This window comes from Lactuca serriola, chromosome 2, assembly GCF_051521515.1.
Source record: "Lactuca serriola cultivar US96UC23 chromosome 2, Lser_US96UC23_V15, whole genome shotgun sequence".
NCBI classification, from domain to species: Eukaryota; Viridiplantae; Streptophyta; class Magnoliopsida; order Asterales; family Asteraceae; genus Lactuca; species Lactuca serriola.
In genome coordinates, this window is record NC_136409.1 from 230465258 (window position 1) to 230492596 (window position 27339).

General features: G+C 32.3%; 1 protein-coding gene and 1 long non-coding RNA gene across 8 annotated transcripts; one reads left to right on the forward strand and one right to left on the reverse strand.

Annotated features, from left to right (window-relative positions):
- Window positions 1-1380: 1380 nt before the first annotated feature.
- Window positions 1381-26749, forward strand: LOC145088825 (uncharacterized). Of its 7 annotated transcripts, XR_013701223.1 has the most exons (5): window positions 1381-1689; window positions 2106-2245; window positions 2335-2417; window positions 9246-9316; window positions 9422-9634. XR_013701223.1 is itself a non-coding variant. In XM_079027237.1 (4 exons), exons 2-4 carry the CDS (start codon window positions 2128-2130, stop codon window positions 19162-19164), a joined length of 234 nt encoding a protein of 77 aa, XP_078883363.1. In that variant the 5' UTR covers window positions 1381-1689; window positions 2106-2127; the 3' UTR covers window positions 19165-19576. The 7 variants fall into 7 exon arrangements, 2 of the variants coding, with proteins under 2 accessions (XP_078883363.1, XP_078883362.1); XR_013701226.1 differs by lacking the exons at window positions 9246-9316; window positions 9422-9634 and adding an exon at window positions 26064-26749; XR_013701227.1 differs by lacking the exons at window positions 9246-9316; window positions 9422-9634 and adding an exon at window positions 6838-8148.
- On the reverse strand, window positions 4910-6563 carry LOC145088826 (uncharacterized). The gene is made up of 4 exons (XR_013701228.1): window positions 5746-6563; window positions 5581-5647; window positions 5408-5478; window positions 4910-5302 (listed from the first exon to the last, which is right to left on the reverse strand). It is a non-coding gene; the product is annotated as an uncharacterized LOC145088826 (long non-coding RNA).
- Window positions 26750-27339: the final 590 nt, after the last annotated feature.

Below are 27339 nucleotides of genomic sequence, written 5' to 3' on the forward strand. Positions count from 1 at the left end.
CTTTCATGGAAAGTCCAAAATCATGATTTTTCTAGGTTTTTAGTCCCTCATGCACTTAAAAAGACGATTTTACCCTTTTCATTTATTTTTTCTATTTTCTTTATTTATTTTGGTATTTAAATAATTAAAAATAAAAAATAAAAACTAAAATCTTACCCACCCCCATTTTCTCTCTCTCTCTCTCTCTCTCTCTCTCTCTCTATACCCACCGTCTTCCCCACCCTTGTTCCTTTCTCATCTAATGGGAAAACCTTTCAGCCCTTCTCTCTTTCTTTTCTCCATTACATACTACCCCAAATTAGTCATCGAAGGTTTCTTTCCGGTGATAATCTCCAATATCGAAATCCCCAAACTATAACACATTCTTTCCGACCACAGACGTTTCAAAGCTGGAAAGACGAGGTGAGAAGTCGCTTTGAATCAGAAAGTTAGATGATTTTATCACCCCACTGAGAAGCCTTGACTGTGAATCGATGCTACTGCTTTCGTTGCTCCGAGCGCTATTTCCTATCCGATTTCCCAATTTAACGGCGTAAATTGAACGCCTTCGCTTCTTGCGAAATCGAAATCGGTTAAAGGTAAAATTTAGAAACCCTAGTTTTCAATTATGGGATTGCTTACCATGTAGGAACTCCTCCAAGCTAACTAAACATAAGTAGTCATGAATAACAAATGCTTCGCCGCCGTACCAAAAACCAAATTAGAGCGGCAACAACCACCGGTTGCCACGAAGGCCGCCAAAAAAATTAACCCAGTGCTCGATTTGCTGCCATGGGTGATGTTCTTACAGATCTTTCTGATTGTGATAATGGAGCCAGAGTAGGACGATAACTTAGTGAAGTGTGCCTAAGGATCCACCACCGAGTCTATTCTTGGGGAGTTGAATGAGATCACAGGGGTTGAATGTTGTGATGGTTTCATGATCTCCGAAGATCGTTCTGGTAGGAAGCTTGATTTTGACTTGTAAGGAGATTGGGGTTTGGTGAGTATGGTTGAGATGATCTTGTCTGGAAGAAGATGGGAGAGAGAGAGAGAGAGAGAGAGAGAGAGAGAGAGAGAGAGAGAGAGAGAGAGAGAGAGAGAGAGAGAGAGACCCGTCCTATTATTTTTCTTTTTCTTTTTTGCTTTTTTAATTATAAAACAATTAAAACAAATAAAGAAAATGTAAAAAATAAATAATAAGGGTAAAATTGTCTTTTCAAATTTTAAAGGACCAAAACCAAAGAAAATTCTTGATTTTGGATTTTCCATGCAAGTCAAAAACTTTTTGGACCTCATCCAAAGTTTTTTACAAACAGGACCAATTTTACAGTTTTATCCTTTTTCGTATTTTAGGGAAAAAATAAGAGTTGGTCGGAGATAGTCTTTGTACCCACCCTTTGAAGACAGTCCATCCCTTTCTTTCCTGGTTACCGTACATCACCTTCCTTTATTCCGTTTTCTTTTTCCGCAAGTGTTCGTCTTCCCAATTGATATCTCTCTCTCTTCACACAGAAAAAACCTCTCACCACGGTAACAAAAAAAAAACCCTAAATCGACGCGTCTCCGTACACTGCTCCGCCTCCACTTTCCGCTGTTTCAACTTGTTTCAACTTTCGAGTAACGGAATCCTAGCAGCTTGCTGCTGCTAGTATCTCATTCTCGCCGCCGGAAGAACGGTTTCGCACCTCCGATTCAACGTGTTTAAAGGTTTATGCGCCAAATTTTCACTTGCATTTGACAATTATACCTACATTTGGACTTAGCATTTTTAGTCCCGTTATCCAATATATATATTTTCAAAAAGCTTTCATATGTTCCATTAACCTAGACAAATTTCGTCATATCCTGTGTTCTGTTTAATTTTTTAACAGATATTTTGCATATGAGACTTGATTAAGTTGATATATTCTATTTTTCCTGTTTAAGCGGATTTTCTTACTCATTATAGGTGTGTAATGTGTTGCTTGTTTGGGAATCAGGAATGTGGTGCTTATTTTTCCTTCTGATCATTCGCTTGTTTTATTTGAAACGCATGTCTAAACCCTAAAGTTTATCTTTATTTTATTTGAAATTTGTGGCATGTTATTAGGATAGAGTTTTAACTTCATTAATCATGTGAATAGGTTTTACTACGTCTGCTGTTCAATGAGCACTGGTATTGCATCTACATCTTGTGTTCCAATGGAGATTTCTGAGGCTGAAACGTTATTCAACGCTTTGAAATCTTGTGGGATTCTACACGGTGGTAATATAAACCCCTCAAGTATGTGTTGTTTCAAAGCTGGGCAAGTATTTTTGTAAATAACATAAACGCTAGTCATTTAGTTACATCTAAAAACATTAATATTGTAGAAATTGCAATGGGACTTGAGTATGAAGAAGCTAGAAAAGAGTCGATAGAACTGAAAAGTCATCTCGGGAGCGTTAGAAATCAGGTAATAATTAATATACATGAACAGTAATTTGTGTTTGAGTTTCACATTTTGGTCCAATTTTTTATTATTACTATTATTTTTTTTTAGTTTTTTTGTTTTAAATACACAAAGTCGGTTTTAATTTTTATGAAGTTTATAAAATATATATATATATATATATATATATATATATATATATATATATATATATATATATATATATATTTGTGTCCCACAAGAACTTGAAAAATAATAAGATTCTCAACATATAAGAAAAAAACAGAAAGATTTTGTAAGACACCTAGAAAACAATATATATTTTTTCAAGATAAATGATATGCTTCATATCAGTTAATATACTTAATATTTATTTTATTTCAACTACAAAAAATATCAAATTACTTGGGTATCTTGTCATAAGATCAAAGTAATAATAAGCTTTGGAGCTCTTAGAAAACTAGCTATATATTAGTTGGTAGGTGAAAGTTCAAAACGTAACTTTTATTTCTCTAAAGGTATTTAGGGGATGTTTGGATTAGATTTTTAGCTTATTGCTTATAGCTTATTTGCGGTGGGAATAAGCAATAAGCAATAAGCATGGGGAGGAATGCTTATTAAAATTAGCTTATTTAGCTTAATAAGCTGGATTTTATCCAAACACTTAAGTTAGCTTATTGTGAGAATAAGCAATAAGCACCTCTTTTTTTCCTATCCAAACACCCTCTTAGTAGAACTAATTGTTAGTTTTTAAATATGTAAAACTAATTAAAAACTAAAAACTAAAAGCTTCAAAAACTATTTCAAGTTGTTTTTGTATGTAAAGATTTTTGTTAAAAATACAAGTAAAAAACTCATGGTGTTCAAAGAATTTTTTTTTTCTTTTTAAATTTAACTTTTACAAAATAAAAAGCTAAAATGCCCAAAATTCAAAAAAGTTTTTTTTTTTGAATTTAACTTTTTCAAAACTATAAAATGCCCAAAAATTCTGAAATAAGTGTTTTTTTTTTTTAAATTTAACTTTTTGTAGAAACAGCCAAATTAAGTTTCTTTGATTTCTTATTGTCGTTGTTTCTCTACCACCACTTTATTCGATATCATTATATGATTTATATCAATCTGATTCTTTTCAACTGGATATATGTTTCTCATCTGAGTCGAACACACATCATCATCTACCATTCTTAATTGGTTATGTTATGTGTTTTGGGTGACTGTTTTTCATTTCAATAGTATTGAAATCAGCGAAAATTTGGAACACTCCCATCTGTTTGTTTCTTGTTTTTCATCTGAATTCAATACACAATCATCATCATCGACCATTTCTGAATCTTTAATGCTATATGTGTTTCTTGACGATTTGGGTCTCTCTGTTTTGATCACGAATAAATACCGATTCTACACTATATTGTATTTGTTTCTTGAATTGAGTGCGTGTTTTCATTTAAATTAAACAGAAATTCTTGTGTTTTTGCATATTAATCCTGAATCTCTGTCTTTCTTGACCCATTTTGAAGATCCCATTCCTGATTTTAAAAATTATAGTGTTGTTTTTTTTTTTTTTTTTTTTTTTTTTTTTGTCTGCAAGTAATGATGTTTAATCTACTTAACTGTAGATATCAATTAAAAATCATTTGTTTCACCTCACATTTATGAGGTTCGTTGAATCAAAAGTCTTTAAAAACTATCATTCATCTACAGTTTTACATTAAAGTGTTGTCAATAGCGACCATAGCGATCACTATAGCGAATAGCGAGGCGAGGCGAGGCGAGGCGATGTAGGGTCGCTATGGGGTTCATAGCGACTGAATAGCGACGTAGCGACCTTTTTTAATTTTTTAACTGTTTTAATTTTTTGAATCAGGTATAAATAGACCTGTTATAGGGTTTTCAGTTGACTAAGTCAAAGAGAGCATTGGATATCTAAATTAACACTTGTTTTGTTGTAGCATGCGTGTTTTACAACTTATTTGAACCAATAGTCTGATAAGCTCACACTAGGGTAATCTAACCAAAACTGTAATGTGAATTCAAAGAACAATGGAATGGTGGTGAACTCGTATGATATTCATAAAAAGAAAGATAAATCTCACTTTCGAGAGGTGGGTGCTCTCCAAGTTCGCATAAGCAAATACAAGTTCAACATATCCCTGAAAAGATACCACCACTAACTATTAATACTAATAAAAGGACAAAAGACTGCCATGCTGAGGACGTTAAACATTCCTTCCCCACCAACAATATTTCCCATACCACAGCCATTAGAAAACACCGAAAGATCAAACTACCCCTGGTTTGTCCCCTGTTGATACTTGGGCTGATCATGCCTCATTGGCCTGTTAACAGCTGCTAGAAAACACCGAAAGACCAAACTACCCCTGGTTTGTCCCCTGTTGATACTTGGGCTGATCATGCCCCATTGGACTGTTATTCTTGGGCCTTTTCTTATTCTTACGAGTGTAGACATGCATGACTGGGGGCCTATCATAGTCTTGGTTTTAGCTTACTTATTAGTTATAATCTCTAATTAGGTGAAGATAAAAGTAGTATTAATTTTCAATAGAAATTCGCTAAAAATGAAATAGTCGTCGCTATTTCATCGCTATCGCTACATAGCATATAAGTAGGTTGTTGCTATTACCTCGCTATCGCTATCGATTACACAATATATTATTCTTATTAATAATATTTAATTTTTTAGCTTTATTTTTTCTTAAAATCGAAATGAACAGTTGAAAAGTTAAGGTCTATTCAACTTTCATTTTTCACAATTAAAAATGAATATCAATTACAATCTGAATTATCCAACAAACAGTTAATATCTTTTTGTTCCTCAGGAAGTTGTATTTCATATCGGCCTTTATTTGAAAGTTCAGTTGGATTCCAATTTTTGTTAACAGTTTACCGACCTGCAAAACAAAACAAAACCAGTGGAAATAGTTTTTAGGGCTTTTATAGAAACTTTAAAATAAAAATACATAAAAACTTTTAAATAAAAGGATACATTATCATACCTTCTCTTTCAGCACCGAAACATTGTCTCCAGATTCACCATGCCCAGTGATTACATATATCACTTTTACAGCTTTTATTAAAAAAAATAAATAATAATAAACAATTAAATAAGCTGATTGTATTGAGCTTACTCCGAAGGTTATAAAACAAGAATAGATGAAGCTTTACAAACCATAGAGCTTCATCAGGATGGAGACCATGTAAATCAAAAAATTATTTGATTTCGAATTTCTTTATGCCTGCAAAAATGAAAACATTTTAATCAACATGAAAATCTTATTGATTATATGTTAAGAAGTTTGAATTGAAAGGAAACAAGGTAAATTTAATTTATTACCTCAACTCAATTAGCTTGAAGCTATTTTTCTTCTTATTATTATCTATCTTCTTTCTTTCTGCTTTTACATGTTCCCATTCATTTACAAGCTTCTCCACATATTTGATTTGAGTTTCCAGTTCTGATGTTTGTATCTTGAAATCTCTACAGTCGGCAATTGTTCCAAATTGCCAACTATAGAGATTTCAAGGAACAAAAATCAGAATTGGAAACTCAAGTCAAATATGTGGAGAAGCTTGTAATAATTTTGTTAGAGGAGTATTTTAGTTTTCACCTCACATTTATGAGGCTCGTTGAATTCAAAAGTCTTTAAAAACTATCATTCATCTACAGTTTTACATTATTCTTATTAATAATATTTAATTTTTTAGCTTTATTTTTTCTTAAAATCGAAATGAACAGTTGAAAAGTTAAGGTCTATCCAACTATCATTTTTCACCATTAAAAATGATTTGAATGATATGCGTAATTCATCAAAAAAAAATTGTATTTTGTTCTCTCTAAAATAAATATGATAATAATGTTTCTTTATTACTAGACTTTAAGTCTTTCTCTTTTTATCTATCAAGTAGAAATTGTGACATCATATTTGCAATATCTATCTATTTTTTTATGTGCAATTAATTTCTTAAAACAGTGTTTTTCATAAATTTTTGTATGTTGTCTCCTTCATATATTCTTAAATAATGAATAACTTCAAACCATTAATGGTCAATGGTCCTACATTTTATTTTTTTCGTTTTTATTAAATTGTAACCCATTGGGCATTTTCATTAACTTAAGTGTCAAAAGCCCACCATTAAAAATCAATCTAGATGTGGAGAACATAAAATCTCATGACCCTTCCACGAAAAAAAGAAATTTTTTTTAATTCCCTTGAATATATCATCGCATAAAACCATAATCATTTTTCTTTAATGAACTTCACGTTTAGAAGTATTCTCTCACAAACACTCTTTCATATAATCACAGCTATGTTTCACTTACCTTTCGGGTTTCAACCGTCTCTTTGTTACACGAGAGGGTATATTCAAAGAAATCTCATGTCGTTCAAGGTCTTTTGTTCTGATGTGGCATGCATTTTGTTTCTAGGTGGAGTAGGTGAATTTGAGAAATCAACTTAAAAATCGAGAAAAGCTGGACGGTTTTATTATGTTAGAGTCAAGGTTAGCTAAATGTTTTTTTGTTATTTATTTTATTTTTTAATGAAGTTGGCTTTTGTTTTTTACTATGGATGTCACTTTCTATTTTCTTTAAACAACATATAACACATTAAAACGAAATTCAGTTATGCATTTTTTAGTAATAAGCGCTTTGATACCACTCTCAGAATTGACCTCAAAGATCAAAAACCACTGGAAGCGATTTCGTTTTTAAAAATCCATATATGGGTCGGCTACAACCTCAGAAATATATATATATATATATATATATATATATATATATATATATATAAAATCTATTAAATAACTTTTTATGTCTTAAACTAATCATGTAAGGTTTTTTTTTCTAATCTAAACTGTTGTGCGTCACATAAATGTTATAACTGGAAATGCAAATCAAGATTTGAACTTAAAGTTAAAAGTATAAATTTGTTTATTTTACGAAATATTATCAAAATGATTAATTGACTTCCAACATCTACAACAAAATAAAATAGTTATTTGTGAGGTCTTTCTAAGCTAACAAACACCAAAATAAAATGCCTAGAATACTTTACCTTGCAGGTTAATATTTTCATGAAATTTGTTACATGATAGTAAAGATTGTAAAACTCTCTCCCAACTTTGTACTTCAGAATCATTACCCGACTGAATCTCTTCACACGGAAAGATAGCGTCTTTTTGTTCTGGATAAAATGCAATATCGAATCCATCTCTATCGTTGTTTTCTTCGGAATGAACATTTGTATGAAATAAGAAATTACTGATCTGCAAAGCTTGTTTTTGCAGATCAGCAATTTCTTATTTCATACAAATGTTCATTCCGAAGGAAACAGCAACAAAGATGAATTTGATATTGCATTTTATCCAGGCCAAACAGACGCTATCTTTCTGTGTGAAGAGATTCAGTCGGGTAATGATTCTGAAGTACAAAGTTGGGAGAGAGTTTTACAATCTTTACTATTATGTAACAAATTTCATGAAAATATTAACCTGCAAGGTAAAATATTCTAGGCATTTCTTTTTGGTGTTTGTTAGCTTAGAAAGACCTCACAAATAACTATTTTATTTTGTTGCAGATGTTGGAAGTCCATTAATCATTTTGATAATATTTAGTAAAGTAAACAAATTTATACCTTTAACTTTAAGTTCAAATCTTGATTTGCATTTCCAGTTATTACATTTATGTGACGCACAACAGTTTAGATTAAAAAAAAACCTTACATGATTAGTTTGACATAAAAAGTTATTTAATATATATATATATATATATATATATATATATATATATATATATATATATATATATATATATACTTCTGAGGTTGTAGCCGATCCATATATGGATTTTTAAAAACGAAATCGCTTCCAATGGTTCTTGATCTCTGAGGTCAATTCTGAGTGTTACTGAAAAATGCATAACATAATTTCGTTTTAATGTGTTATATGTTGTTTAAAGAAAATAGAAAGTGACATCCATAGTCAAAAACAAAAGCCAACTTCATTAAAAAATAAAATAAATAACAAAAAAACATTTAGCTAACCTTGACTCTAACATAATAAAACCGTTCCGCTTTTTTCGATTTTTAAGTTGATTTCTCAAATTCACCTACTCCACCTACATACAAAATGCATGCCACATCAGAACAAAAGACCTTGAACGACATGAGATTACTTTGAATATACCCTCTCGTGTAACAAAGAGACAGTTGAAACCCGAAAGGTAAGTGAAACATAGTTGTGATTATATGAAAGAGTGTTTGTGAGAGAATACTTCTAAACGTGAAGTTCATTAAAGAAAAATGATTATGGTTTTATGCGATGATATATTCAAGGGAATTTAAAAAATTTTCTTTTTTTCGTGGAAGGGTCATGAGATTTTATGTTCTCCACATCTAGATTGACTTTTAATGGTGGGCTTTTGACACTTAAGTTAATGAAAATGCCCAATGGGTTACAATTTAATAAAAACGAAAAAAATAAAATGTAGGACCATTGACCATTAATGGTTTGAAGTTATTCATTATTTAAGAATATATGAAGGAGACAACATACAAAAATTTATGAAAAACACTGTTTTAAGAAATTAATTGCACATAAAAAAATAGATAGATATTGCAAATATGATGTCACAATTTCTACTTGATAGATAAAAAGAGAAAGACTTAAAGTCTAGTAATAAAGAAACATTATTATCATATTTATTTTAGAGAGAACAAAATACAATTTTTTTTTGATGAATTACGCATATCATTCAAATCATTTTTAATGGTGAAAAATGATAGTTGGATAGACCTTATTTAATTGTTTATTATTATTTATTTTTTTTAATAAAAGCTGTAAAAGTGATATATGTAATCACTGGGCATGGTGAATCTGGAGACAATGTTTCGGTGCTGAAAGAGAAGGTATGATAATGTATCCTTTTATTTAAAAGTTTTTATGTATTTTTATTTTAAAGTTTCTATAAAAGCCCTAAAAACTATTTCCACTGGTTTTGTTTTGTTTTGCAGGTTGGTAAACTGTTAACAAAAATTGGAATCCAACTGAACTTTCAAATAAAGGCTGATATGAAATACAACTTCCTGAGGAACAAAAAGATATTAACTGTTTGTTGGATAATTCAGATTGTAATTGATATTTATGTTTTTATTTATTTATTTATTTTTATTTTAGTATTTGTAAAATGATGAAATTGAGGACTTAATCCATAAATTGCAGCAACACGTGTTTTGTTTTGTTATTGATTGTTTTACCTAGTCTAATGTTTTGCATAAGTGGTCCCTGCTCTACTTTCATGCAAATTAGGAAAGGTCCCCTGCGTTGCGGGGTTTGGAAGACTTTGCTATTTATCATGTTATCTATCAGTGTTCATTACATAGCCACTATCTATTTGCGTATGAAAACATCGCACTTTCAATTGGTAGAATTTTAAGAGAAACGGAAGTAGAATGCTATAACAAACAACTTGATAAAAGTAGATTGATATTTCTTGTATTTTTAACCTGTGTTTTGTACTAATTTGTTTGCTATTCTGTGTATTCAACTCACGAAATCAGTGACATTCCCCTATACCAATGCTATTTAGCTAGAGCTTTCAAATACCACTATTAGCCACACATGTACAATGGTATTTGGTACTTGTCTAAAACTTGTAATATTACACATAGGTAAGATCTAATAATTAGTCCACCTTAGCTACTTCACTGGATAAAAAGATTTGATTAATTATGTAGTTGTTCCATCAATAGCAACATTAAGAGCGTTATAAACCTGAAAAAAAAAAGAAAAAAAAACAAACGTGCTTACATTGATATGTTTATTATATCATTCTACTTTCATTTATTTATATATGTGGGTAGATCTTTTTAAGTACAATGTTATAATTGGATAGATAATCTCAAAGTAAAATATCTAAAATAGAAAATAAAATTAAAATTAAAAAATTTTAATAAAAAAATAGGTTAATATAATGCAATTTCATAAAACTATGTATGTGGTATCGAGAGAGATTTTTTGTTCATAAAAGTCACATTCACAGCACAATCGCTGAAAAATAACTTATTTTCACAATTGCTTTTACATTACAAACCTCCCAACCACTACCTTCTTTCTAACATTCCACCCGCCAAAAAAATTAAATAATGAAACACAAATGGGAAAATAGTCAGGAAAAAAGTCAAAGTCATTGTTTACATATACATACAACGTCCAAAACGTGATTCTTTTCCGTGGATCTGCCAATTGTGTACAATGTTTCTCCAATCACAAAAGCACCAAAATTGCCTCTACAGACTTCCATTTTTCAGTAGAACCATTGCCATTTAATGGCAACCCTTTATTTTGTTCATATCTGGAATTTTTAACCATTTGTCTTCATTTTAGCCATTTAATGAGACTTTAATACATTGAATACATTATACATATAAATCATTTCTAATAAATACCTTATATATATTACCTTATATATTAAATGTGGAATTTTAATTTAATAGAATGAAAATTATAATAAAATGACAAGTGGGAAATAGAAAATTTAAAAATTCTTGGAAATTGTCATGTGTCCAAATGAAGGAGAAAAAAACATGTGACAAAAAAACATTTATTTATTAATGAGGATACTTTTATTTTTTTCTAATTTTAATGCTTATAATTATAATATATTACAAAAATAAAGAATAATCATTTGGCATTTAAATAGATTAATTTTTCTTTAATTATTAGGCGAAACGAATATATCGATCACATATCTTCAAAAATGTTTTTATAAAGAAAACTAGATGTTAAAACTATTTACTTGGTTGACTCTTTGTTATAAAAAAATTTATACATAAACTTCATTGTTTTTAATTGTGTACTGAATATGAAAATTTATATGTAAATTTCATTGTATTATTATAAATTATATTGTACTATCACAAAAGTGACTACATTTTATTTATATATATATATTATTTTGACACCCAAAATATGATGTCACCATGTAATTAGGGTCGTTTACTATTCGGATAAAACCGAATTATCTAATTGGACAATTTGGATTGGACTATTTGGTTTGGATATTCGGATTTTTTTATTGATTTTCAACAAAAACCGAATAAACATTTATTATTTATCTATTTATAATATATATATATATATATATATATATATATATATATATATATATATATATTAATTTTGTAATTTATTTTTTTAAATAAGTTCAAAACGTTTCACCCGATAAAAAAACATTAATATGCATTTTCTCTCAAAAGTTTTCTACCTATAAAATATTTAACTATAATATATATTCTTATTAGTTGTTTATAAATTTCAAATCACAACTAAATAATTTGTTTTTGCTGCTTGTGTAATATTATAATTATATGTTGTTTTAAAATGTTTCGGTTTTTGAATACCGAGTTATAAAAATCGATCCAACCGAATTGTAATTGCATCGGATCGGATCGGATTTAATTTTTGGTTTGGACTATTCGGATCCATATTTTGAAAACCGAAATCAATTTGGATTCACTTGATTGGATCGGATCAAACCGATTTATCCAAATGAACACCCCTACATGTAATGTCATCTACATCAGCATGTCATGTCAAATCGCAACTGGATTGACCGGTTAAGTAGTTAAAATTGTAACAATCCGATACAAGGGGTGTCCAATTCAAAACAAAAGAAAAATACAATGTAAAATTCGATTTTTTGTGAAAACTAGCAACCTTTATGAAATTTGCCCTAAACTATTTTACCCGCATAAATAGGAACAAAACTCAATTTAAAAACAAAAAAGTTTCTAAAAAATAATAAGTTTACTCCAGATAAATTTGCAAATAATAGACAAAACACAAGTGTTAAATAAAATAATCTCGTAATTGAACTATATTTAGGAGCAAAATAACAATTTTTATCAACTGTCAAGTTTTGCAAGTTATAACAAAAAAACAAAGAGAACTCAAGTATTAAAAAATCTAGACAAATAATTTCACCATGAAAGTTTAAATAATTTCTAATGCAAAGCGAAAGAATTCTCAAATATGAGCAGATAAAGCAAAAATTGCAAATTACAACAAGTAATGTTTATTTTTCAAATAATCAAGACATAATATAAAATGATGAAAAAATTGACATTAGAATCATCAAAAAGGTGGTCAAAAACTAGTCACAAGTAATGACAAATACTAATCATATATAGCAGTCAAAGTTGGAATTTTTGTAAATATTTCAAGGGAAATCTTCGGAAAAGTCCTAATATTTTATCATAATTTAAAAAAAAGTCCCAAACTAAAATTGGTTTATGAAAAAACCCGATTACTGGAAAAAAATAACGATTTGACCATTTTTTTTCTGGTTTATCGGTTTCAATACTTACTCGGTTTCATTAAAATCTTGTTATTTTACCATAATTTTCATTAAAGTCCCATTATTTTACAATAACGTGAGACTTATTCGTAAATTATGGTAAAATAGTGAGACTTTATTAAAACCAAGTAAGTAATGAAACCAGTAAACCGGGAAAATATGGTTAAATCATTGTTTTTACCGGTAATTGAGATTTTTTCGTAAACAAATTTTAGTTTGGGACTTTTTCGTAAATTAGGGTAAACTATTGTGACTTTTCCGGAGATTTCCCATATTTCAAAACAATGAGTACACATTTTGCAAATATAAGGTACAACCGGTACCTCCGGTACCTCCGTAAACATGATTCCTCCCTTTGTGGTACCATATTGAATAGGTTCATGAACCCGCTATCCTGATGAATCTCCATTCTCATCTGTCATTTGTACCATATGTATAATAAGTTGTACCAAATTATGTGGAATGGAAGACATGAATTTATATATGTTGTGAGTAGAAAGAATAGAAGAAGGAGAATAAATAAAAACTGATAAGTTTAGGTGACATATAAGTTAGATAGAATTAGGGAAGAACCCGCTATTGGATTTCATTCTATTTCTTTTGAAAGAAAAATGTGATAGATTACGATTCTTTCAAACTATTTAACAATAAAATCTATTATCAAAATTTTAATCACAACCAAGGCAGTTTTCCTCACCTCAGTCGGTGGTCCTAATGATGAATCAATCATAGTATATTGTTCAACCTATAAAGAGTACAAAACACAAAAGATACTGTCATTTGAAGGTGCCACTTGGAAATAAGTTGTAAATGCTACAACCAACAATCCAAATCTGATCATTTTTCCTTCAAGGGCAATTACAATGGCAGTGCTATCACATGGTCAAATAATTCATTTTAGTTGCCACCTACAAAAAAAAATGAATGTTCATATGAAAAAGTTTAGAATGCATCACACTTTGTCATTTTATTTAATACCAATGTCATTAGAATTTTATGTTAAGTTGAATGTCAAAGAGATTGGATAAATATTAAAGCATTATGAATAAATTAAATAAATTAAAGATGAAGTAATGTAGTTACATTACTTTTTATCAGCAAGCACTGCCACCATTTGCGAAAATCAAATCTATTAACCTTATCTACGAAATTAAGCCAAACCTCTATCTACTCTTTGAAAAAGTGATTGTCCTTCGGTTCCCTCATTTAGTCTCATTTGAAATGGTTAGTTCAGTCTAGAAAAAGAAACAGAAAAATATCTTATGTAAAAAAAAACACTTTATCTGGTCAGAGATCTATATGCATGAGAAGCTTTCTGCGTGACAGTCCTAAATGAACAGTTATGTGAGCACAACATATAATGTAAACTCTATTATATAAGTATACCATTATAACAGGTAATTGGATATTTTAATGCTAACTGTTTATATCAAAGAATACTTGTTGGTTGTGTCGTATCCTCCACCAAAAAACAAATCCATACCTGAAAAGTAGCAAACAAAAACACCACTGGCTTGTTCCAAATGCTAAAGGATATGTCCCTGTAAACGGAAGGTTATTTTAGTAAATTCAACCAAATGAAAAGGCATTTGACTCAAAAGATTAAGGTTTAAAGTTTTTTTTATTAAAGAGATTACGCAAATGTAAGTTGGGTCAAGTTAGCCAACACTTGTGGAAATTGGTCCTCTTAGACTGTTGTTATTTAGCCTCTTGGTATAGTTCAAACTCCAAAAGTTCAATAAACTAAAATCATCATAGGTGATTATTAAAAAAAAAGGTAAATAGCTAATTTTACTACTTAAAAATATTGTAAGGTGTTAATATTAGTTAAATAAGGACGACGATTTTATCCTTGTAGGAGTTGATAAAAGTAAAAAAAGAACAACTAAACTTGTTTCAAAGGAGACATATATTACCAGTTACAACAGCTGATGAAGAACCTCCAGAAGCAATATGGACAGGTTTCTCAGCAGCTAGAGACTCAATAAATGAAGGAACACTCTGATGTTGTCAAGATCCATGTCTACCATACCCCAACAGAGCACCCAACCAACATCTTTCAAATAAAAAAACAATAAATCATATCAGTGGAAATATTGTTAAAACTGTTTGTTCGAATATAAGGGTAAAACGGTCAGTAAAGTTAACAAAGGGGACAAAAAGTGTTACCAAAGGTGATTTTAGGGGCAAAATGGTCATGTTACATGAACTTCACACCACAGCGGAATTTTTTTTACCAGACATCAACAAATAGCAATGTTCTTTTACTTTTTACTTTCATTTATTCATGTATTGCAGCATCTTTGATTAAAAATTTAAAAAATTTTTTAAAAAAATACCTGAAATCGCTTTAATGCAATGGTAAGCACATTTGGCGCTTCCAACAATGTCAATTCTTTTTGGCTTTCTCATAGGATTTACACCTGTAAGTTAAAAAGTTAATAAATAAATAAATAAAAAGTTTTAAGGTAAGATTAGATGAGAGATTTTGAACAAACCTGTTGCATTTGTACTTTTTTTCACTATCTAGTACTTCAGACTTCAGTGCATGTAAGCTTCTTCAAGAGTTTCTATATCACCTTCAATTTCAACAGTGAGATCCATCATCCGCTCATGTCGCTATGAATTTCCACCACATTTCATGCACTTTATCTACAATTCAAAAGCCACAGTAGCTTTAGAAATTAGAAGCTTCTTGTGTTTTAGATAAAGATGATTTGAAGTAGTTAATAAAAGACATTGTTACCTTAGATCTTAGATAACCACCAAATGTAAGTCCGATTAGAGTTGTTTCTTCTTCTAAGGAGTTGGAAGATTTTGTTCCAACTTCCTTAAGACTGTCGGATTGCAAAGTATCAATAGCATACCTGTAATAACATCACTTGATAATTGAGTCAACCGAGTCAACTCACTAAGAGACTATTACATCAATTTAAATGGCATAAATCATAAATGCAAAAGTATAAGTCACTTTACCTTAAAAAATAATGTGCATCTTCTTCTTTCCCATGGCCAAGATTGCTTCATCGGAAGACCTTCAATCGATCATCGTTTTTCAAAATTTCTGATAATCGATTATCGTTTTTCAGAATTTCTAATAATCGATCTTTGCAAGTCGATGCTGATAGAAGCATGAAAGGGAAAGAGAAGTACAGGCACCGATTCAAAGTAAATTACATACCTCAACGCTTGTGGCTGCCTTTGACCCCATCATTCCTTCTTGCTCATCTAAGATTGCTAGGATTTACTTCAATCTCAACGTGAAACCTCTGTACATCCAACCTGAGAAAGCAGCAGATAATTTAGATTTTATTTGGGCTTATCAAGTAAGCGAAGAAACCAACTGCATCTTAATTATAATACGAAATGGGTGATGATGTTGAACAGATAAGCAACAGACAAACCCTAGAAATTTAGAAAAAAGAAATCGAGTCGACATATGCGAAGAATATACCCGAGATTAGGTAAACCGATCGGGAAATCAGAACAGATCTAATTGCTTCGTTCTCTCGTTTGTGTCCTTTAGACGACAAATTAGAAGGGTGGAGAGGGTGGTCTGGAGTTGCTTCAGACGGAAGTCGGTGGAGGATCAAACCAAGGTGGGGAAGGTGAGTAGTAGACGTAGAGAGATACAGAAGAAGAGAGAGGTATATTGACGGATGCTTATTGAGTCGGTGGACATTAAGTGGAGGTGGACACTAATCTCTTTTCCACTAGCTTCTGTAACACGTGTATTTGTAGACACTTCCATATATCAACAAAAAAAAAATTAAAAAGCGGTTAACAATGATTTAAAGGAAAGCAAAAAAAAAAATCCCCACCAATGAAAAGCAAGTCCTGTTCACCTGCCACTTCAAAATTAGTATATATATATATATATATATATATATATATATATATATATATATATATATATATATATATATATATATATATATATTTCAGGGACGGAATCCCACCACCAAAAGTTTGTCACATAACTAAATTCTATGACTATCACCAGACTAAAAATGATTGGAATAAATGCAAATAAAAAATACAAATTCCATCCTAGACTATATGCACATGGCCATATTAATAAAAAAAAATCGAACACATAAAAATATAGATCGTAAGTTTTATTATGTCTAAAATATAAACTGCAAATTACCATTCAAATACCGTATTCAAAGCACATCTACAAGAGTTGATACGAGCAACTGGGTAACAATTATCTTATAAAATTATTTGAATAATAAAAAATTCACATATTCACTAAACACAATTTGAGAATATAAATATTGATAATCGTAGTATAATCACTAAATATACTGGCAAAAGATTTTATCAACAAAATTTAATTGATGCGTCGTGTCCAAACATCCAAAACATAGATCTTGCTCAAGGGAAACATCTTAAATGATAAAGTGATCAACTTGATTCATTTACGTGGCAGAACAAGGCCCAACACTTATTTCTAACACTCTAACTTCACATTAAGACGGTCAACTCATGCATGGTTGAGCTAAATCCATCAAAATGCCATTTTTATGAACAATGGACCTCAAAAATATCAAGATCTACAATTCTAAGTTTCCGGAGTAACTTATACTCACATGAATCAACCAACGGGACGAAAATATGCAAAAAAAAAAAAAAAAAAAAAAAAAAAAAAAAAAAAAAAAACTAACTAGCGTAGATCAACAAGGAATCACGAAGATTAAGACTTTATACCTTTGAAAGATGATGAAGGTGGATAGATTCTGGATCCACAATCTTCAGTCCAAAAAATGCTTCTCCAAAGGGTTCTTCTTTCTTTAAGATACCCCAAAACACACAAAAATGCTCGGTATTCTCTAAAAAAGGATCAAGGTTTCGTGGGATCTGCTTTGGGACGAAGGAAATTGATGATAGAAGGGGCCTTGAGGTTATGAAGTGATTCAATAGGGTCCAAACCCTAAATTTTAGGGATTTTCCCTGGCTCAAGTACGCCCAACATATGCTAGGTACCCCCAACGTACCAGGGGAAAACCCCGTGTCCAATACCAAGATTCGCCCGGTGTACCTCAATTACACCCAGTGTAATTGGCCAACATGCAAAATAAATAAACACTCTAGGATTTTATGAAATGTACCTGAAAACCAGGCGTTACACTTGGGGTGATAGTTGGTCTTGTTAGGAAAATAAAACCCAAATGCACGAAAGAACAAAAATCATGAATTATTTACTACTGAGGCACGGGTTTAACACAATTTCCTTAAAACAAATTCGTCTTATATTGGTGTTTGTTTCCCAAGATACAATAATAGAAAACAATTCTTCAAGATTTCCAGAACTGTCACCTAGTCGGATTATACTTTGGTTGCAGCAAGATGTGGAATACGGATCGGTACATAATAGAGGAAGAGAAATTTTTTGTTTCATTTGGTGTAAACTAATCAGTCACAAAGGTGCAATATATTTATCCCAATATGTAACTGGTGTATTAAATTAAAATCGTAATAGTCAATTTAAAGAGCACAATTAACTGAGAAATCAAAACTAAAATCTATAATTAGCAGCTCTTACTTTCGTTTTGTAATTCATAATTGAAAATAAAATAATTGCAAAAAGGTCCTTGAACTTTTCTGGTCGACCGATGGTGCATTCGTACCTGCAATACGCGCGCTCGTACACTAGTTCAGTGAACCGAAGCCAAACTAGCTCGCATTTGCAACCCCCCCCCCCCCCCCCATTGTGCGTGCGCGTAAGAGAGAACCTAGGTTCTATAAGTCTTTTAAAGGTAGCTAGTCTTTGTAGTTATAAACCAATACTTTTTCATACTCCCACCATTGTAGCATGAGTTAAAAAGTCATTTGACTCGCGTATTATTTTCTTCCGGTTACCTTACTTTGACAAGTAATTTATCATTCACCTTTAATCCGTTTTAGACATCTGATATATCAAACGAATGTATAACGGAGGAGAAAACGAATATATAATGATTAGTCTGCTTTGATTATATTTAAAGTCCGAAATTTGTGCTAAAAATAGGGAAACCCCCATTTTGTAAGTTAGTAAAACTAATTTTCTAACACATCTTTGAGATCTGATCTATCGATTTCTCAATTGAGTTAATTAAGGGGTTGGCTACTTTTTTCTTTAGTTGTTGTTGCCAAAATTACTTTCAATGAGTTTTTCACTTGAGGATGAAGACTTGTGTCTCATTTACCATTTTGCATTTTGCAATCTTGTTTTAGTTGGCCTTGTAATTTTAGTTTCATTGTTGTATTTTATTTTTGTTCACTCTTATGTATTGTTACAGCTCACGGGTTTGATTTTTTTTCTTTAATCCATTTTACTATTCAAAAAATGTAGTTTATCAATTACTTTTTACCAAACATTAGGCTATCCAGAATGGATCCTCAAGTCATGCATGAAAGCCTATGTAGCATAATAACCCACTAGTGAACATTGCCCCAGAGGCTGGTGGGTTAGATGTGGAGTGGCCTTGGAGACGGCTGAAGACGGTGTTTGATTAGCTAAAGATTTTTTGACCGTTTCTTTTGTGAGGTTAGAATAATTTTTTTTTTCATTGGTTACATGAATAAAGGAGAATGTTTATGGAGTGATGACCATTTCCAAGGGCTAGTGGTTTGGTAGTGAATAGGTAGTGAAGATTATGTGGCATATATGTGGCAACACTTTTCTAGTGGATTGGTGGTGACCAATCCTCTTAGCCTTATTAATTAATAAGACAACTTATCAGATAACTACCAACAACTTTTTTAATTAAAATCCCAATTTTCAGCTAGTGTGCCAAATGTGATCTAGCTCTAACAAGTTTTTGTAATATCAAATCACACTTATACTTATACATTACTTTACAAATAAGATTGTTTTAAGCGAAATTGAGTAATCTAACCCTTATAACAACCATCTTAATAAAAATAACCAACAACTTATTTTTTGAAAAAAATGATCACTTGATTCGGAATACCATATTTTGGAGCATGATGTTTTTGTTCTGGAGGTGTGCTCCGGAATATGATAATCCAGAGTATTTATGATATTGTTCCGGAGGGGTTGTTGGTTGGTAGGGATGAGGACTGGAATCTGACACTTCATACCTTCTAGATTGGATTAGTTTTTTCTGTACAGACATCCGGAAAGTCCGTACATTACGGAGTGTCATTCCGGAGAAAGAGAATTAGGGTTTTTCTATGTTTTTCTTGCAAATATGCAATACATTTGTGTTTTTAATATATTTGTGTGTTCGGTACTTTCAAAAAACGTTCCAAAATGAGTATGTATACGGGTTTTTTTAGTTCCACTTTCTAGTAGAGGGCAATGGCGACGTATCAACGGGTGTATGCAGTATCTTGCTCCGAATTACACATGCTTTGGTGTAGATATAACCAGTCATACCAACTTCGTTGGGTTAGTTATGTTGGTTGCTTCCAAGTCCAGGTTACACACAAATCAAATTCATCTATCTTTTTGATGTCCCAGATCAAATATAGTTATGCAAATTCTTGACGATAGTGATGTTAGATATTTTTTTTAGTTTTGTTACTACTATGCCTCCCAACATAATAAATCTTTTTGTTGTTAATAATGTTATGGATAGTGGTACTAATCGATTTCCTATGGAAAATCGTTCTGGAAATGGTTCTTCCGGTGCTGTAAGTAACAAAAATTATAATTTATTATCTATGACAACCAACCATTTTCCTTCTTACAAGGATCCTATACATAGGGGTGATTATAGGTCTAAAGTTAAAGTTGTTGATCAGGATGACCTTACTGTTGATTTGATAAATCTGTGAATAATGAGGCAAAACTAATGGTGTTGGTTGACAATGGTAATATAGTTCCACATGGAAAGTCAGTGGAACATTTTCAGAGTTACACTGAATTTTATGGGGATGATCATGAAGATGAAGAAGAGGAAACTGATCCCTTACCATAGCCCCGAAAAGCACAACAAGAAAAGTTTCCTTATTATTTTTCCGATTCTGAAGAAACACAACCCACCCATTGGGGTATGCCTGATCCTTTACCACTGCCCGAATTAGCTCAAAAAATCGTAAAGGGGCCTAAACACACAACTATAATTCTCATGTTAAGTTATTCCAACTCTTCAAAAACAAGGAAGAACTTAAGCTTAATTTAGGAAAGAAAAGTGTTAGTGAAGGTTTTTAATATAAAGTGAAAAAATCTACAAAAGACAGGTTTAAAGTTGTTTGCTATATGGATAAGTGTGACTGGCGGATTAGGGCAAAAAAACATAATACTACTGATTCATTTCAAGTGGTTAAACTATCGGAGAAACACACTTTCTCAAACACACAACTACATCCCCATCACCGGCAAGCCAACAAAAAGGTGTTGGGTCACTTCTTGAAGGGCATATTAGTTTATAGTACCGATAATACGTTGCGGGAGAAACAGATAAACCGAACTTTAAATGATTGTCTTTTTGTACATATTTCATACTGGCAAGCATGAAATGCTAAAATGTATGCTCTAAATCTATTGAGAGGGATCCTTAAAGAAAGCTTTCTTAGACTACCTATATATTGTTACAATTTAGAGAAGAAGAATCTAGGGGCGGTTTCACATATAAAGACGAGTGATGAGAACAAATTTGAATACTTTTTCATGGCTATAGTTTGCACGGTAATATATTTTATATACCTACTTCTTTATATTTAATGTCCATACATATGTGTTTGCTTTAATTAGATTATTAATTACTTTTTAGGTTCGAGCGTTTCAAAGATGTTTGCGTCCTATTATTATCATTAATGGTGCACACCTAAAAGGGAAATACTTTTGCACCATGTTCCTAACAGTAGGCATGGATGGTAATAACCAAATCCTTCCTATTGCATTTGGTGTTGGGAAAATTGAAAGTGGAGAGTTATGGATTTGGTTTTTATCAAGACTCAAAGAATGTATTGGGGACATGCCATATTCACATATCATATCAGATAGATCCAATTCAATTGAAATACCCATTCAAGTCGTGTTCCCTAATGCATATCACAGACTCTGTTGTTGCCATTTGTTGATGAATATGAGAACAAAGACTGGCAAGCAATAGAGAACATAGATTTTGTTTTGGGAGGCTATAAAAGCATATTGAGAGTCTGATTTCAAGGAAATCTTGAGTAGTCTACATCGTGCACTAAACGATGATTTCCAGACTTGGCTAGACACAATCGATAACGAGAGATGGACAAGGTCGTGTTTCCTCGTGGTTCGATACAATATTATGACATCAAATAGTGTCGAGTCCATCAATGCATTATCAAGAGACGTAAAGAAACTATCGATATCAATGTTGATCGATTTCTTTCGAGCAACTATGCAACAATGGTGGTGCCAGCGATGTAATGTTGGAGGTAAGTGTTTCCCTATATTATAATAGTTTAATCATAATTGTGGTGTATTTTACTGTGCATGACAACGTATATGTAAATTTTTGTTATAGTTGAAAGCAAAAAGGACGTCACTTAGTGTCACACCCCGAAACCGAAGGCGGAAACGTTCCGGGGCGGAGGTGACGTCATGTTAAGTATCACAACCAATGTACATAGTAAACGAAGTAAACAACCATTACATTATATAGATGTATTTACATTTGTTTGAAAGTAAAGTTATACATGATTATATATATACATCCACAATGAACAAAAGTAAAGACGTGACTCCTATGCGTTCCGTCTTCTCCAAAAGATTCGCGGGATACCTGTCTAATGTGGACCTGAGAATACAAGCAGTTTGAAAATCAGCATAAAGCTGGTGAGTTCATAAGCGGTTTGTTTTTCTGAAAATGTACAAGTTTCCTTTGGTTTTCTGTAAAAGTTGTTATCCAAGAAAATCTCATATTTTCTTATAAGTAAAGTTTAGTTATCCGTTTGTTACACAAATCTGGTTATGAACAGTTCAGTTATCCCAGGAAAAATCCTTATTTTCCTAAAAGTTAGTTACCAATCCGAAATGAAATGTACAAGTATCTACCATACTTGCTGTGTTAAGAGATGTATTCTGAAAACCTGGTTATCCTTGTAAAGTGCATTAGTTTTAACAAGTATATAAAACTAATAAGTGGGTAGTAAACTAATTCTGAAGGTTATTAGTTCACAAATTTCATTATTACTAACAAGTAAATCTCTGTTATCCAAATTGCGAGTTCCATAACCATACGATAGACTAGATATGGCAATAAGTAGTCCAATATCATTTTATGACTTTTGTCACCCTTGAACCTTTCGGTCCGGCTGTATCTAGCAGCCAGATGCGGGGTAGTCAGCCTCGTATAGATCTATACACTCAAGTCACGTTCTCCCTCCAAGAGATTCTGGTTACAGGGGAGGTCCTCCACTCGCGTATCTCTGTGGAGTGTTTACGAGGACGTGTCTCCAATTTTTAATAATAACAAATTTACAAGTAATAATCTGGAAAAATCCTGTTTCAAAAGGTGATCCTCCACTCGCGTATCTCTGTGGAGTGTTACTGAGGACAAATCAAAAGTACTAAGCTAATGCTTTTAACAGTAATGACATGGAAAAATCATTTGTGAAATATAAAATATGACATTTTATAACGAGTTTCACAAACAATTTGATAACTAACTTTACAAGTTAGACGGGTGGTTAATACGATTTCCAGTGTTAAAAGCATACGGAATATGAAACAATTCAAATGAAATAATAAGTTTGAGTACAAGATATCCTTTTACTTTTTCTTGTATTCCCCCCCCCCCCCCCCCTGAAAACATTGAAAAACACGAAAAAAGGTGTAGGGGTATGAACTCACCAGACGAGAAATGTGCCGGATAGGAAGCTAAGTGTTAGTTTGGGGCTTGATTACATGTGAGGTTCCTATGTAATATGAAGAGATACACATTTGTATCTAATTAGACTTTGAACCACTAATAAAATATGAATAGACACTTCGAGACACGAAGACACTTCAATTCAAGTGTTAGGAGTGACCCGGGTAGCATATATGGATGTGTATGGCCTAGATATGGAGTTTGCTCTTTAAGAGTAAAATCCAAAGGGAGTTTTCGGCCCAATGACCATGTCCCCATGAGTTTACGGCCATAAACTCATGGGTAGTGTGTTCTAGGAAGTTCAAAGGTCATACATCACTTGAGGAATTTGGCTTGGATTAAATCTAGGGCATAGGAAGTGATTAAACCACCAAAGGGACCATTTAATGGAGTTTATAGCTGTAAACTAGGAGTTTATGGCCATAATCTCTCACATACCCATTCCTTTTGTGTTTTGGTGGTTCTAGGTTAATCACATGTGATTCTAGCTCAATATACAAGCCATGGAAGGAAGTTAGGGCACCTTTTGACCACTTTTGAGGAGTTTACGGCCCAGGAACCATTCCTTGGGGGGTTTACGGCCGTGAACTCCTAAGGGGATGGTTTCTTTCATGTTTAAGGTCCCTAACACAAAGGTTGATGGTTCTAGACATTATTCCAAGGCTTAGGAGGTATTTAAGGGGCATCTTAACACCTTAAAAGGTGTTTACGGCCTAAGAAAGGGTGTTTATGGTCCAAGCATGTTCTTGGGCCGTAAACTCATGTTTACCCCTCAAATGTTAAGGTGTTGGTGTTCCAAGTCCACTCATACAAGCCCTTAGGTCATATCTAAGCTCCAGAAGTGGTTTGGGAGGGTTTTGGGGCTCCAAAACCCCATTCATGTGTGTTTACGGTTTTGGAGTGTTCCAGGGCCGTAAGCACATGTTCTTGGTCCTTTTGGATGATTTTAACACGAAATTGAAAGCTAAACATGCTAATCTATGAGTTAGGATGGATTCCTTACCAAATTGGAGCTTGAAATGGGGTGTTTTGGATCAAGAACTTGGATTTGAGGAGAGAGAGTAGAGAGAGAGTGAAAAAGCTTCAAATGAAGTTCTTTCAACTTTATATAGGGTTTGAGTTTGAGGCTCGGTGGAATTCTACCCGATACCGACGTTAAACGAGGCTTATGGTCGTACCCGATTAAGTTGTTTGTAACCCGACGTGGTCGAAACTAAAAATTTTCCAAATAATAATTTGGGGTGTTTTCATGTGTTTCTAATGTGTTTGGACACTCATGAAGTCATAATAAAAGTCTCAATTTAAATGACTTAATCCAAAAACGCAAACGAAATAATTCGATAAAACGAGTTTTATTGACGGAAACGGGTTACAATGACGGAATAAACTTCGGGTTGTCACACTTAGTATGCTGAGAAGGTCGTCAATAGGATGATCAACAAATCATCTGGTTTTCTGGTATACCAGAATGATCAAAGCAAATATGAAGTGACTAACCAAATGAAAAATGTTATATTAAACTTGCAAAGTCGTTACTGCATGTGTGGGAAATGGCCATTGTGGGTATACCTTATATCCATGCTATGGTGGTATTCAAGGAACTGAGATATCAACACTGCAGTGCATAGGTGTCATCGTACTTCACAATGGAAACATATCGTTCAACATATGCAGATGTAGTGTTTCCTGTGCTAGTTCCAGCTGAATACGAAGAACCGGATGAAGTCATGGTTGTTTTGCCACCATTGATGGACAAATGACAAGTCGGGCGACCTAAAAACCACAACTGTATCCCATCCCAAGGTGAAGGTCCGAATTAGAAAAAAAATATAGTCATTTCTAAAGGATCAGCCACATAAACAAAAACTATGACACTCCGTTTCCCATGGAGTCAACAAAAAGTGAGTCTTCAACTAAGACCAAGTCAAGTGGAAAAAATAATGTTCAGTCTAAGAGTAGACATAGTAGTAAAAAAGGTAGCCAACAATACGATATTGTTGATTTAAAAAACCCATAACGACGTATGTATTCTACAAAATGTTGTTCGGAAGGATAAACTTATTTTTGCTACATCTTCAAAAGAAAATTGTTTTAAAACTTTAACAAAGAAAACCATAACTTAAACATCAGTGTAATATGCAACATCTATCCGCTGGACACTCTCAATCCACCACCTAGCAGCACGCTCCTGCGCAATAGGGTGCAACAACTCGTTGGGGGCGCTTAATAAAAAAACAATATATAAAGGTTAATCGTAAGATATTTATGTCATATCAACTTATAAATTATAAGGTGGACTAAAATACATACATTAGTAACATCGAGAATACGTTCATAATCAGGTACATACAAACGCCTCATCCTAGGGTATGCAACTGCTTGATATCGGCATATTTAGTTATAAAATTCATGCATTATCTTAATACTTTATGTTGATTTTGTCTCATTTAATGAACAAAAGGTGCTTAATTAGTTTATAATTTCACTTTTCAGCAACAATGACATGCTCGGATGGAAAAGGAAGTGGAACTAGCGATTGGAAACTTGGATCTTGGATTTTGAAGAAAGAAGGATGTTGCTGGACAGCTTGACCCCTCGTCAGTGTTTTGGCCATATCTCATGAACCGTAACTCCGATTGACGAGATTCAAAATGTTCTGAAAACTATACATAATTTTGGACGACTTTCATGTTTTGAGAAAATGCTGATTCCAAACGGACTCGACGAGTAGGCCATCAACTCGACGATTTGGTCAGAAGTTTCACGATTCTTGACTTTGCCTTGCCGTACACGGGATTTTAAGTGATGGACTCGGCGAGTAGGTCACTGGACTCGTCGAGTAGCCCCTGTTTTCAAAATATATATATAAACGCTTCTCATTCGAACCCTAACGAATGGGGGAACCCTTGGGGGTTAATTTGTGATTGGAGGTGCAGCTAGAAGCCCTGGAACTCATGGAACAACCCTAGCTTTCTATTTTGAGAATATAAAAGGCAATTTAGGTTTAATCTTTACTTAATCTTTTGTTTAAACTATGTGTAAACTATTAGATTTCGTTTTTGATAAACTTTTTGCTGTAATCATGAGCTAAAACTCATATCTTCTGTTTAGGGTAGATGAATTTATGACTATGTGTGTGATTTTTGTGGTTGGATTAATTGAAATTGGTGAGTTTGTTTTGTTAAGCTTGTTAATGATCCTCATGTGTTAACAACAACTATTTTCTGTTAATTAGCTAAGTAATTAAGTTGCATAAACATCTCTTAACTGCTTATCTCATGTGATTTATGTGAACACATTGTTATGTGCCTAGGAATAATGAATGTGAAACTAGGGTTAACTAGAAAATAGGTAAATTAATATGTGAGCCTTGTGTGACGAACCATCAACAAGAGGTTAATTGAATTAGTAATTTGATTAGCTAATTACAAGTCTTACTTAACCCGAATCAATAGTCTAGGAAACTCATTAGTTTAACCAATTGGCCAATGTTTGAATTAATTTGTTTTCTAAGGATTAGTAATAGCGAATGTGAACCTAATCACACTAATCGGTAGCCAATAACGAATAATCCATTGCACTTACCATAAAATCAACCATAGGAGTAAATGAGTCGAACCTAAACAAAATTCTTCTCCATTATTGAATTTAGTTGATTTTTATTTGCTTTAGCTGTTAGTTGCTTAGTTTGAGTTTTATTTCATTGTTAAGTTTCTAGTCTTGCAAAACTAGAGAAACCCCCTTTCTATTACCTGTTTTATTTAGATAA

Excerpts from the sequence above, each read along its gene's own strand:
- LOC145088825 (XM_079027236.1), top strand. The coding sequence starts at position 2,128 with ATGAGCACTGGTATTGCATCTACATCTTGTGTTCCAATGGAGATTTCT. Across the intron at positions 2,246-2,334 it reads TGGTAATATAAACCCCTCAA|AAATTGCAATGGGACTTGAG; the intron begins GTATGTGTTGTT and ends TTAATATTGTAG. Across the intron at positions 2,418-9,421 it reads TCGGGAGCGTTAGAAATCAG|GTTGGTAAACTGTTAACAAA; the intron begins GTAATAATTAAT and ends TTTGTTTTGCAG.